This window comes from Armigeres subalbatus, chromosome 3, assembly GCF_024139115.2.
Source record: "Armigeres subalbatus isolate Guangzhou_Male chromosome 3, GZ_Asu_2, whole genome shotgun sequence".
Taxonomy (NCBI): domain Eukaryota; kingdom Metazoa; phylum Arthropoda; class Insecta; order Diptera; family Culicidae; genus Armigeres; species Armigeres subalbatus.
In genome coordinates this window covers 204,191,172-204,205,676 of record NC_085141.1, presented here as the reverse complement: position 1 = coordinate 204,205,676, position 14,505 = coordinate 204,191,172, and the positions used below count along the sequence as shown (strand labels likewise).

At 44.5% G+C, this 14,505-nt stretch overlaps 2 protein-coding genes across 2 annotated transcripts in view; both read right to left on the bottom strand.

Annotated features, from left to right (window-relative positions):
• LOC134227021 (small ribosomal subunit protein uS9m) overlaps window positions 1-14,505 on the bottom strand; it is an 82,632-nt gene that overhangs the window by 62,092 nt on the left and 6,035 nt on the right. The window lies entirely within an intron of this gene.
• Window positions 1,366-5,380, bottom strand: LOC134227001 (transient receptor potential channel pyrexia-like). Its single transcript, XM_062708162.1, has 2 exons — window positions 4,376-5,380; window positions 1,366-4,311 (listed from the first exon to the last, which is right to left on the bottom strand). Exons 1-2 carry the CDS (start codon window positions 4,480-4,482, stop codon window positions 1,512-1,514), a joined length of 2,907 nt encoding a protein of 968 aa, XP_062564146.1. The 5' UTR covers window positions 4,483-5,380; the 3' UTR covers window positions 1,366-1,511.

Here is a 14,505-nt window from a genome sequence, read left to right as displayed (position 1 = left end):
TGTATATTGCCCACAATGACACTCCTCGCTCATATAAGCTAAGAAAATGTCTAACCTGAAATATCTCTCCGACCGAACCGGAAATGGAACCTGCTATTCGGTTTTATTGAAAAGGAAAGTTAAATGCTCCAAGAGACAAAGGTGGAACAGCCGATAAACGCCTCCTCTACAATATATCAACACACCACAGCAGGGCAACGAGCGTCGAAGTCTGTGAACGAAACGTTTGAATAGCTGACTGACTCACACAAATATTTTTTTTTTTTTTTTATTGTCTTTATTAATGAGGTTTTCGGCCCTAGGACACAAATAGAAAAAATCCACTCAAATATCCGCTTAAACTGTAATGTCATAATAAACGTAAATTTTACACAACTTACACAATTGCAATCAAATTTGAAGCAAGTTGTATGAAAGTTGATAATTTATGTATAGAAAAATTAAATGTTTCTTCCCTTCATTATTACGCACTGTTTTATTTTATCTATGAATAGCTCTGTCGCTTTGGAACTAAAACATTGGCTTCAACATCAGGAAGATACTGCACAAATTATTTTGTGGCATCATGATAAAGTAACTTCACTGACCTGTCTTTTGGTAATGATATCCAATCTTCTTTTTCTATCTTCTATATATATATAAAACAAAGTTGGCATTTGTACAACCGCGCATCACACAGGAATAGACAACCCAATTTTTGCTAATTTATATTCGTTTTCTTCTTTTTTTTACGAGGCAAAATGTTATGATGAAATTGGAATGCTTTGAAAATCAAAACTCAATCTATTCGATTAAATAGTTTTTCGTACAATTTGCATGGAATTTTAAAATTTCGATCATCTATATATATTAAACAAAGTTGTAAAAAAATGAGAGATCATTCTGAAGAACCGATTTGTTTTCTGATAAATTGTGGACACAAAAAATTGTATCAGAAAATTTAGCAATTTTTGGCGAGACAAGGTTCGCCGGGTCAGCTAGTAAATATATATAATATAATATAAATATAATATAAGCATTTGTTTTATATGATTCGACGATAATATAAATTATTAGGCATAGTACTGTTAATTAACTGTTCTGGATTTTAAAGAAAAATACTCAAATCTGATCCAATGCACCTTTAGCGTCTCAATGTCTCTCAATGGTAGTCATTCTATTTCAATCTGAACTAAAATTTGCTCAATAACTTTCTTTTTTGGATACACTGAGAACTATTTCCACATCACTCTTATTACTGTTCCCACGCTGTATTATTTAGTCGCATTTCAGAAAAAGCCTTTTTGTACAGTAGTACTGGACTATATTTTTAAATTTCCATCTATTGTAGAACTTCTTCATTCATATTAATGTGCTGATGATTTGTTTTTTTTTAATTTATACTTTATTTAGCTTATTGTCCTCCAGGCATATATACAAAATTTCACTTATTCTAGATATGAACATTAAACTTATTCAATCGTCAGGCAAGTTGAAGTGTATCTTTTTTCATCGTTTCGTTTACATAAACATTACTTTAGAAGTATTTTTGAAATCTTATCGACCAAACATTGATTGTATTTCAAAACAGTTTTCAACTCGGAAAGTTCTTTGGAAAGTTCATCCAACTTTTCAGAACTTTCATCAATCTTTGTGTTCAGCGTACATAAACTAGCGGTTTCAAATCCATAATCCGACTCAATGATACGTTCCAGTGGCTGGTTACAATTGACCTGCTGACTGGATACGACGTTCCCATTCTGGAAGCGATACTTGTAGGCGGCGGGATTGCTAATGGGGGCGGCACCTGTCTGTTTTTTCGACTTTACTGCCTCGTACGCTGCCATCATTATAGTTCTCGGCAAACGTTTTTCTTCAGGGTTCAGTGGTTTTATACTCAGAATCACGCGGTATGCTTGAGGCGAAACCAAGGCGGTATAGTGCAGCAAACTCCGAAGCCAATTTGGAAGCCAACCGTTAAAAAGTGCCGATTCGATGTAGGAGATTAGTTTTGTTTGACCAACTAGTTTGGAAAGGGTGGCTGTTTTCTTCAGAGCTTGAATATCATCAACAGCTATGCCAACTAAGAGATTCATAAGGATCACCGTAACGAACAGAAGAAATAAAACGAACGTGACTTGAGCGCTTAATTCCAACATGAAAGGAGGATCTTTCCCATCGGGGTCGTTGATCAACAGTTCGAGATCTAATTCGCCAATCATCATCACTAGCACTGTAATGAAGCCCATGAATGGGTTTTCAAATGACGATGACGATGGGAAAATCACACAAAAGCTTATGGTGAAACCAACCAACATGCACGAGTATGCTATGAAAAGTTTTGCAAACTCAACTTGGACTTTGGTATACATAGCTACGTATGCGCCAAATACAGGCAACTGCCCTATCATTACCATCAGATGTGTCCACCCCAGCAGAACTGCAAAAGCCCCGATGTGGTTTTGCCAAGTATACGTTCGTTTTGTATAAATGTAGGAAATAACGAAAACACTAACTATAATAAACCATTCCGTGACATTCTCCATTTGCGTGATGTATCGACGGATCGATGAGTATCCTGTCATTCCATACAGCTTTCGACAAATTTCCACAAATGTTATTGCCACTAGCACCATCCATTGCATCTCCATTACAAATGGATTGTTTCGTAACATGTTCCCCAAAATGGACTGCTTCTGGCAAAGTTCCTGCTCTTGAATTGTCTCTTCCATATCCTTACTGCCATTATAGCAGTTATGAGCCAAAGCAGTTAACACATACAGCGTAAGAAACAGGATGAAAATGAAACAAAACAGCAATCTAGCAATGTAATACTTTCGAATTTTTCCCCATTTGATGTACAAGAAAGCCGAACATAAAGGATGCTGCAGGATTTCCTTCTGACCTTCATCTACTAGTGTATTCAAATAACTGATCTCCCGCGGATAGCAATGTTGCAGAATACTACGAAAATCCAGCTCCAGTACTACTTCTTTGTCAGAAGGATCCTGAGAGTGAATCAATGTCATAGCATCATCGAATTTTCTACTTATCATCGCTAATGAAGCAGGTGTTTTCCTTGTTATAACATTCAATGCAGTTGTTCCCTTTTTTGACTTTGTTGTAACATCCGCGTCGTGATAGATCAATATTTCAACGCAATGCGCAAGTCCGTCCAGTGCCGCCAGATGCAAGGGGGTAAATCCAAAAACATCCTTGCTATTCACATCAGCACCCCAGCAGATCAGAGTCTCGATTATGTCGAAAGCCATATCCGATTTTCCAATCGCCGCATGCAGTGGTGTACGCTGATCAAAATCTTCTGCATTCGGATCGGCGCTTCCTATCCTCAAGAGCAGTTCAACACATTCCAAGCTAGACGTTCTAGCGGCAAGATGCAAGGGCGTAAATCCGCGGTGATTTTTCAACTTTGCGTTGGCTCCTTTTGCCAATAACAAGTTCACGCACTCAACATTTCCTTCATCAGCGGCCAAATGTAACGCTGTTGACTCCTTTTCGCGTATTCCAATCCTTATGTTTGGATCAGCCGTTGGAAAATCCAGTAAAGCCTTCAAGCAATCAACATACCCCAAATCTGCAGCTAGATGAATAGCGTTCATACCACTCGGCTTCAGCGAATTAACGTTCATTCCTTCCGAAATGAACAATTTCACGCAATCAATAGAGTTCGAACGCACCGCACAATGTAACAACGATTCCTCACAATTTTGCTTCTTTGTATTGATGGTCAACTTTCCTCCTTTAGTAATCAGATATCGCGCTACTTCTACCGAATTCCCAAAAGCTGCGCAATGCAATGGTGTAAATCCTTTAGGCTGCATATTAACCTCAATGCCTTTCGAAACCAAAAAACTCGTGCAATTCAGACAGCCGCTGAAGGAGCTTAGATGCAACGCACTAAACCCATTACTGTCGGAGAATATCAACTCAGCACCACATTCAAGCAAGCTCTCTAATAAATCCCATCGTTTGAGGAATGCCGCAAACACAAAGCTTATGTTTTTCTCCGCCTTCGTAGCTCCTTCAAACATTTCTTTTGTGTTAACAGCGATAATGTTACCCTGCTCAATATTATCCAACAGCTTCAATCTACCCGATGAAAGTCGCATTTGCTCCATCAACGAGGTTCGAATAGTTTCACTCGATACTTCAAACCCAAACTCGGCGTTCGATTCTTCATAGTTATCAAACATATTCGGCGCATTCTCAGCAGGTGGCGATGGACCGATCTTCATGTATTCAAAATCTTCCGCAAGCACCGCCTCCGGATCAGTTCTCCAATGAACTGTGACGTCAGGAGTTAACGAAAATCTGCCCAAGCAAAATGAGAAACCGAATTAATTGCCCTCAACTATACAAACCCCAAATCACGAACCTCGGTTTCATCGCTATCGGAATCTGTTGTGTTTTTATCTTGGTTGATCTGCTCCCAACCCTGCGTTTGGGTTTGGCCGATCCTTCCTTATAGCCAAAATTCTCCATCCTCCTAATCAAAACTGTCACACTTTACAGCACGAAGATCACATCTCTACTGAGCATCTTGGGCGCAGTTAGATTCAATTTATTAGTTTAAATTACTTTTCAGCGAGAGCACATACCCACACCAGACACGCAGGACGGATGATAAAAGATGAATTTGTAGTGACTTTCAGCACACACGAGAGGAAGATCGCGATATAAATGCAATGGGGCTAATTTCAATGATAAAAGCTGATAAGAACAGCGATCGCATACACTGCGGTGATGGTGGAACAGGATAAGGATCATGACGCATACTCTGATAGTTCACTTGAAAAGGTGTAATCGATTTTGAACATCTTCGCATCTATTTATCTTTACGAATTGAATAACAATTCATTGTTTCTTTCAGGGCGTGACAAGTTACAGAAAACTTTTTAGACATTTTAATCTTGAAATAATGACATTGTCTTGTTCTTCTATTTAAAAACTTGTGCGTTGTTCAGTGTTCCTCAACCACTTCCACAGAAAATAAATGCGAAGTATCTGAGCAATGCTGAAGTTTCCTTGTACGGCCTTCGATTTTTTTTTTCGACTTTCCTGGGCATTCAATTTACCTTCGATTAAGGCACATGATGCATATGTGAATGCCAGTGTTTGTCAAATGACAAATGTTTGTCATGTTCATCGCGACGTATCTTCTTCTTCTTAAATGGCTCTACATTCCGACTGGAACTTGGCCTTATTTTCAACTTAGTATTCTATTAGCATTTCCTCAGTTATTAATTGAAAGCTTTTCTATGCCCGCCATTGCATGAATATGTATCTTGTGTGGCAAGTACAAGAACACACTATGCCCAGGGTGTCGAGAAAGTTTCCAACCAGAAAACATCCTAGACCGGACCGAGAATCGAACTCGCCATCTCCAGATTGGCAATCCTACGCCTTTGCTCACAAGACTACTGGAGACCCCATCGAGGCGTATATCAAACTGATTATACATCGACATTGATGTGTGTGCATGTGTATGAGTGTGGTTCTAAAGAAGTGTATGTACTCAAAGGCCACCGTGGTCCCCTTAATACCCGGAGCATCCGTTAGAATGGTCAATTCGCGAATTTCATCGTAGAGTTTCGGGATTTTTTTGCGCGGAAGTCCAGTAGTGCAAGAACTGCGGAGAATCAATTTCGTTGTTCAGTACCTTGGAAACGAAAGAATGTTGCCTGCTTTATATTTCTTTTTCTTTCTAGGGTTTCCATGCCAAGCATTTCACGGCGATCAGGGTAAGCTGGAATACTCATTGAATCGTGCCAAAGCAAACTACGTAATGCCAACTGAACGAACCTTTGCCGAACACGTTCAATCCTAAATTGTGGAATCGCTGATCTACTAGTAATCTACTTATTGCATTTTTTTTTCACCTCCGCTTAACTCTTAAGCTATGTTTACCCATACGCTTAAACCTGGTTTAAGCACTAAGCGGAGGTGAAGAAATCGGCCCTTAGATTGATAATATTTTGGTCGTTTCAACGGTTAAAATAACAAAATGTACAGCCGAAAAAGCTTGCTGTGACATCGCATTGAAAACTATTTCTGCTGCCGATGAGAGCAAATTGGAATCTGATTTTGATGTTTTGATGGTTTGCGGGTCCTCCTTAGCCTAGCGGTAAGATGCGCGGCTATAAAGATCATGCTGAGGGTGGCCCGAACCCCGGTGCCGGTCTAGGCAATTTCCGGTATGGAAATTGTCTCGACTTCCCTGGGCATAAAAGTATCATCGTGTTAGGCTTACGATATACGAATGCAAAAATGGTAACATAGCTCAGAAACCTCGCGGTTGATAACTGTGGAAGTGCTGAATGAACACTAAGCAGCGAGCCGGCAATGTGGGGAATTTGATGCAAATAAGAAGAATATGGTTTGCGATTACAAAATAAGTTAAGAAGTCAGCTAAACATACGTTCCGTATTTAACGAGACAGTCCCGGTCGTGATTCCTTTGGACGTTGTTGAAGATGTAGTGCATGTCCTTGTCCCGGGCAAAGAAACTACGCCACTGTCGCTAAGCACCGGTTGGTCAACCTCTGTGACCGGTAATGGAAAGTTTGCCGGCTCCGCAAACGGAAAACGATCACCTTTGTCATTTTTTCAATCGAACCCGAGGAAGTCCTCTTCCGATTCCGCGCCACTGAATTGTTTGTATTGGATATTCCCAGTGGCGTAGCCAACTGGGGGGGGGGTGTCTGGTGTGGCACATAAAACAAACACAATTTGCAGGTTGCGACAGGATGATCTACGATGAATTACATCCCCGCAACATCGACGTCGTAGCGCTGCAGAAAATCTGCTGGACAGGACAGAAAGTGTGGAAAAGCGGGCATCGAGCGGCTACCTTCTACCAAAGCTGTGGCACCACCAACGAGCTGGGAACCGGTTTCAAAGTGTTGGACAAGATGCGCTATTGCGTGATTGGGTGGCAGCCAATCAACGCAAGGATGTGAAAGCTGAGGATAAAAGGCCGCTTCTTCAACTATAGCATCATCAACGTGCACTGCCCACACGAAGGGAGACCCGACGACGAGAAAGAAGTGTTATATGCATAGCTGGAGCAGACATATGATGGATGCCCAATGCGGGACGTCAAAATCGTCATCGGCGACATAAACGCTCAGGTAGGAAGGGAGGAAATGTATAGACCGGTCACCGGACCGGATAGTCTGCATACCGTATCGAACGACAACGGCCAACGATGCATAAACTTTGCAGTCTCCCGAAGAATGGTTGTCCGAAGCACTTTCTTCCCCCGGAAGAATATCTACAAGGCCACATGGAAATCACCTAATCAAGAAACGGAAAACTAAATCCACCACGTTCTAATCGATGGTAAATTCTTCTTCGACATCATCAACGTACGCACTGACCACAGTGCGAATATTGAATCCGACCACTACCTCGTTGCACATGTGGTCTGGACACTACCCCGGACAACCTAGTTCGGATGATGTGTAAAGATGAAGTTGGCTGGAACGCCGTTTTATCGGCTATCGCCCAAATCGTCTCGGAGCTACACAGAAGGTGGTGCGTGGACTCAAGGATGGCTAGTTCAGGCGCAAATAAGAGGTGGTCCAAGGGATCGGAGTCGGCTTCATGGGTCATACCGGTGGTCATGCTCTGTGGTCGAACTCGATCCTTTTATCGAACAAGTGGCCGCGCGAAGAACAACATGGTATCGTCGTTTTGCCGGCGTCGGTCAACCGGGCGGGTTCCGAGCCCGAGGACGGAAAGGGGTCCTCGTCAAGGCTGGGGCAGGCGTAGGCACCACGTCGGCAAGTCCCTCTGTGTGCTGGCGAATAGGCCCTTTCGCAGAAAGGTCAATTTGGGGTGCACGCGGCATCATCATTCTTGATACCAGTCGTGCAGAGGGAAGCAGGCACGAAGTCGACCCTTCCCACCTTCCGAGGACATAGGGCGTGGTAAGGCCATCTGGAAAGCCGGCAACGCGCTGGCACGATACCATGGTGTTCTTCTAAAAAAGCGAGTTACGATGTTCGGTACTGCAAGGACACGCAGCTAACCTCGAGGGTGCGATGTGCACTGGCCCCCCTTTGAAGCATTACTTTCTGGTTGTACCGAAGGGACTATGGGCTTGGCGGCAATGTAAACGGTTTAGCGGGTCAGGGATGTAGTCCTGCCTCCCTCGGTGATCCCTAACCCCGCACTTCCTGGTCAACCCAGGATGTCTGTTGAGCAGATTCCCCCTCCATTGCTTAGGAAGAAAAAAAACTACCTCGTTGCAGTATGTTTGCGCTCAAAACTCTCGACAGTGTACAACAGGCGTCGGAGTCGTCTGCCGCGGCTAAAAATTGGGCGGCTACAAGACGGTAGACTAGCCCAAGACTACGCGCAGAAGCTGGAAGTGGCACTCTAAACAGAAGAGCAGCTAGACACAGCGTCTCATGAAGATGGCTGGAGATATATTCGACCCGTCATTGGAAGCACCACAACCGCTGATCTAGGCACGGTTCCCCCAGATCAGAGAAACAACTGGTATGACGGCGAATGTGAGTAGTTAGTTGAAGAGAAGAATTCAGCATGACACCGCACGAGGCACGATACAAACGGGCGCGGAACAGACAAAACTCGATTTTCCGGAGGAAAAAGCGCCAGCGGAGCAACTGTACTACGCTAATAACGCACGGAAGTTCTATGAGAAGTTGAACCGTTCACGTAAGGGCCACGTGCCACAGCCCGATATGTGTAAGAACATAAACGGAAACCTTCTTACAAACGAGCGTGAGGTGATCCAAAGGTGGCGGCAGTACTACGAAGAGCACCTGAATGGCGATGTGGCAGACAACGCTGGCGGTAATGAACCGGGCAGCACGTGACTCCGAATATCCAGGAAATCCAGGAAGAGATCGGCGGGCTGAGAAACGACAAAGCCCCTGGAGTTGACCAAGTATCAGGAAAGCTGTTTGAATACGGTGAAAAGGCACTGGCTAGAGCGCTGCGAATTGGGTAATTACCAAGGTTTGGGAGGACAAGGTTCTGCCGCAGGAGTGGATGGAAGGTGTCGTGTGTCCCATCTACAGAAAGGGCGATAAGCTGGATTGTAGCAACTACCGCGCAATCACATTGCTTAACGCCGCCTACAAGGTACTCTCCCAAATTTTATGCCGTCGACTAGCACCAACTGCAAGGGAGTTCGTGGGGCAGTGCCATGCGAGTTTTATGGGCGAACGCTCCTCCATGGACCAGGTGTTCGCCATTCGCCAAGTACTGCAGAAATGCCGCGAATACAACGTGCCCACACGTCATCTATTCATCGACTTCAAAGCCGCATATGATACAATCAATCGGGACCAGCTATGGCAGCTAATGCACGAACACGGATTTCCGGATAAACTGACACGGTTGATCAAAGCGACGATGGATCGGGTGATGTGCGTAGTTCGAGTTTCAGGGGGATTCTCGAGTCCCTTCGAAACGCGTAGAAGGTTACGGCAAGGTGATAGTCTTTCGTGTCTGCTATTCAACATCGTTTTGGAGGCAATCATACGAAGTCCGTCCAGTTATTTGTTTTCGCCGACGACATTGATATTATAGCACGTAACTTTGAGAGGATGGAGGAAGCCTACATCAGACTGATAAGTGGAGCTAAGCGGATTGGACTAGTCATCAACACGTTGAAGATGAAGTACATGGTAGGAAAAGGCTCAAGACAGGACAACGTAAGCCACCCACCACGAGTTTGTATTGGTGGTACCGAAATCGGCGTGGTTGAAGAATTCGTGTACAATCAAATTTCTCTCGTTGGGCTATCTTTAGATGGGCTACGATTTAGTTGGGCGCCCGTTAGTTGGGCTGTAGCCCACTTAAAACGAAGGTGGACGTCAAATTATGACATCAACGGCATTTTTTTTTCTTTTTCGCAGTTGGCAGCTCTGAATTTCTATTGTATTCGCTGATTTGACAGATGAAATCTCAGCCCAACTAACGAAAGTCTTTCACTAGATGGCAGGGTGGCCAGACCTACCGATTTCTCGGTAGTCCTACCGATTTTTGACTAACTTACCGATTCACAGACGAGAGATCAAAAACTACAGATTTTTCAAAATTCCTACCGAGAACTACCGATTTTCAACTCGCCAAACAAAAGCACGGCCATCATAATAATCTTTATTATAAATGATCATCATCATAAATATTTAAATGATTTAAATCATTTCCCATGCAATCTAATATCAGAGATTCAGAATAATTGAATCTCCTGTGTGTCGCATATACCTTAATTTTGTTTTATCTGTTATGATGATGTTTTGCATAAAATCCATAGTCCAATCCACATAAATAGAATAAATACAGGATCAGAATATTAAATAATTATCTTTTGTGTCACTTACGATATTACTGCGTCGTTGATAAAGATAGTTCGATGATCATCTACATTTATTACTTTAAAATAAGGTTTGTTCGCGACAAAATCTGTACATCCCAAAACACGTATAACTTTTAAAATACCTCATCAACGAGTGATACCTCATCAACGAGTTTTGGGGGCAGCAGGGACTATGTCCAAGGGCTTGACGATCCCTCCCCACGCCATCTGCGAGTTGTGGCGCCTGCCTAGGATGTGGTGGGGTTTGACAGTGGGCCCTGTTAAACCTCTATAAAAAGCTGCATGTATCCGCAAGTAGGCTCCGCCAAAGCGACCGTGTGCCGCTCAAAGCGCACAAGCCCAAGTCCTGGTGTTAGGTGGGACGCTAAACAGCCCTGACACGACGGCCCTCCGACGAGACAGGAGGTTTGCGCAGGCTCAATAAGCCGCCTTTAAAATCAACTATTACGAACGACATAGAAGATAATACGACTCGATACAATCGGCAACGACCTAGGCGACGAATAAAGGATCACGATTGGAAGCTTGGAACATGGAACTGCAAGTCGCTAGGCTTCGCAGGTTGCGACAGGATAATCTACGATGAATTACATCCCCGCAACTTCGATGTCGTAGCGCTGCAGGAAATCTGCTGGACAGGACAGAAAGTGTGGAAAAGCGGGCATCGAGCGGCTACCTTCTACCAAAGCTGTGGCACCACCAACGAGCTGGGAACCGGCTTCATAGTGCTGGGAAAGATGCGCCATCGCGTGATTGGGTGGCAGCCAATCAACGCAAGGATGTGCAAGCTGAGGATAAAAGGCCGTTTCTTCAACTATAGCATCATCAACGTGCACTGCCCACACGAAGGGAGATCCGACGACGAGAAAGAAGCGTTCTATGCGCAGCTGGAGCAGACATACGATGGATGCCCACTGCGGGACGTCAAAATCGTCATCGGTGACATGAACGCTCAGGTAGGAAGGGAGGAAATGTATAGACCGGTCATCGGACCGGATAGTCTGCATACCGTTTCGAACGACAACGGCCAACGATGCATAAACTTTGCAGCCTCCCGCGGAATGGTAGTCCGAAGCACTTTCTTCCCCCGCAAGAATATCCACAAGGCCACATGGAAATCACCTAATCAAGTAACGGAAAACCAAATCGACACGTTTTAATCGACGGTAAATTCTTCTCCGACATCACGAACGTACGCACTTACCGCAGTGCGAATATTGAATCCGACCACTACCTCGTCGCAGTATGTCTGCGCTCAAAACTCTCGACGGTGATCAACACGCGTCGAAGTCGGACGCCGCGGCTTAACATTGGGCGGCTACAAGACGGTAGACTAGCCCAAGACTACGCGCAGCAGCTGGAAGTGGCACTCCCAACGGAAGAGCAGCTAGGCGCAGCATCTCTTGAAGATGGCTGGAGAGATATTCGATCCGCCATTGGAAGCACCGCAACCGCTGCACTAGGCACGGTGGCTCCGGATCAGAGAAACGACTGGTATGACGGCGAATGTGAGCAGTTAGTTGAGGAGAAGAATGCAGCATGGGTGAGATTGCTGCAACACCGCACGATGGCGAACGAGGCACGATACAAACGGGCGCGGAACAGACAAAACTCGATTTTCCGGAGGAAAAAGCGCCAGCAGGAAGATCGAGACCGTGAAGAGACGGAGGAACTGTACCGCGCTAATAACGCACGAAAGTTCTATGAGAAGTTGAACCGTTCACGTAAGGGCCACGTGCCACAGCCCGATATGTGTAAGGACATAAACGGGAACCTTCTTACGAACGAGCGTGAGGTGATCCAAAGGTGGCGGCAGCACTACGAAGAGCACCTGAATGGCGATATGGCAGACAACGGTGGCGGTATGGTAATGAACCTAGGAGCACGCGCGCAGGACATGCGACTTCCAGCTCCGAATCTCCAGGACATCCAGGAGGAGATCGGCCGGCTGAAAAACAACAAAGCCCCTGGAGTTGACCAACTACCAGGAGAGCTGTTTAAACACGGTGGTGAAGCACTGGCTAGAGCGCTGCACTGGGTGATTACCAAGATTTGGGAGGAGGAAGTTCTGCCGCAGGAGTGGGTGGAAGGTGTCGTGTGTCCCATCTACAAAAAGGGCGATAAGCAGGAGTGTAGCAACTACCGCGCAATCACATTGCTGAACGCCGCCTACAAGGTACTCTCCCAAATTTTATGCCGTCGACTAACACCAATTGCAAGAGAGTTCGTGGGGCAGTACCAGGCGGGATTTATGGGTGAACGCTCTACCACAGACCAGGTGTTCGCCATACGTCAGGTATTGCAGAAATGCCGCGAATACAACGTGCCCACACATCATATATTTATCGACTACAAAGCCGCATATGATACAATCGATCGGGACCAGCTATGGCAGCTCATGCACGAAAACGGATTTCCGGATAAACTGATACGGTTGATCAAGGCGACGATGGATCGGGTGATGTGCGTAGTTCGAGTTTCAGGGGCATTCTCGAGTCCATTCGAAACCCGTAGAGGGTTACGGCAAGGTGGTGGTCTTTCGTGTCTGCTATTCAACATCTCTTTGGAGGGAGTAATACGAAGGGCAGGGATTGACACGAGTGGGACGATTTTCACGAAGTCCGTCCAGTTATTTGGTTTCGCCGACGACATTGATATCATGGCACGTAACTTTGAGAGGATGGAGGAAGCCTACATCAGACTGAAAAGCGAAGCTAAACGGATTGGACTAGTCATCAACACGTCGAAGACGAAGTACATGATAGGAAGAGGCTCAAGAGAGGTCAATGTGAGCCACCCACCACGAGTTTCTATCGGTGGTGACGAAATCGAGGTGGTTGAAGAATTCGTGTACTTGGGCTCACTGGTGACCGCCGATAACGATACCAGCAGAGAAGTTCGGAGACGCATAGTGGCTGGAAATCGTACGTACTTTGGACTCCGCAAGACGCTCCGATCGAATAGAGTTCGCCGCCGTACCAAACTGACTATCTACAAAACGCTTATAAGACCAGTAGTTCTCTACGGACACGAGACCTGGACGATGCTCGTGGAGGACCAACGCGCACTGGGAGTTTTCGAAAGGAAAGTGTTGCGTACCATCTATGGTGGGGTGCAGATGGCGGACGGTACGTGGAGGAGGCGAATGAACCACGAGTTGCATCAGCTGTTGGGAGAACCATCCACCGTTCACACCGCGAAAATCAGAAGACTGCGGTGGGCCGGGCACGTAGCCAGAATGTCGGACAGTAATCCGGTGAAAATGGTTCTCGACAACGATCCGACGGGAACAAGAAGGCGAGGTGCACAGCGGGCAAGGTGGATCGATCCATGGACCGAGCTGAATGGAGAAGTCTTTTATGTGCAGCACAGGCCACTCCGGCCTTAGTCTGATGATAAATAAATCAACGAGTGAAATATTTCATAGAGTAATGAACGTATGTATGTACTATCAGAAAATATTTTATTTATTAGTATTACAAGCACTTAATGGATCATGGTTACGAAGAAAGAGAAGGATAGAAAATCAATTGTTTGCAGCCGCCATTAAGGTTTAGTTCTTTCGATTCGAAATCTTGCTAAAAAGCTATTGTTTTCATGTAAGCGCTGTTCATAGAGTCTTGAAATAATTTGATGCTTTTTTGACATCCATGAGGATGCCAAGGAGTTGAACAAGAACGGATTTAGAGAACCACCAGTAGGATGGGAAGGTGAAACAAATACTACAGAGGAGAACAAATCTTTCGACACGAACTGTTTCTTCTCTGAATGTCACCAATTTTAATGCATATGTCAAGGCATAGACAGAGAATGAAGTCATTTGAAGTAAAAACTGTGCCGAATAAACTGACCATATTTTTTTCTCAATTCTCAATGTTGTGCCCAGATTTTGTCTCGAGCAAACCTTATATTCATGTTTGCTCAATATTTAACAGTAACTTGAACATTTATTACATGGTAATTTTTCTACAAAAATGTCCACTAACTTTCATGAATTCTCAGTTTTTTTTAAGCTAAAGATGTTTTGTCCACAAAGAATTTTTTTTTTTTGCAATTTAGTTTTTCTCCAAGTTTTAATCTAATTGCTTTCAGATTTATCAGAAATGTGGATAGATATTTCTATTAGATTGAAAACTTTTTCTTTGAAGC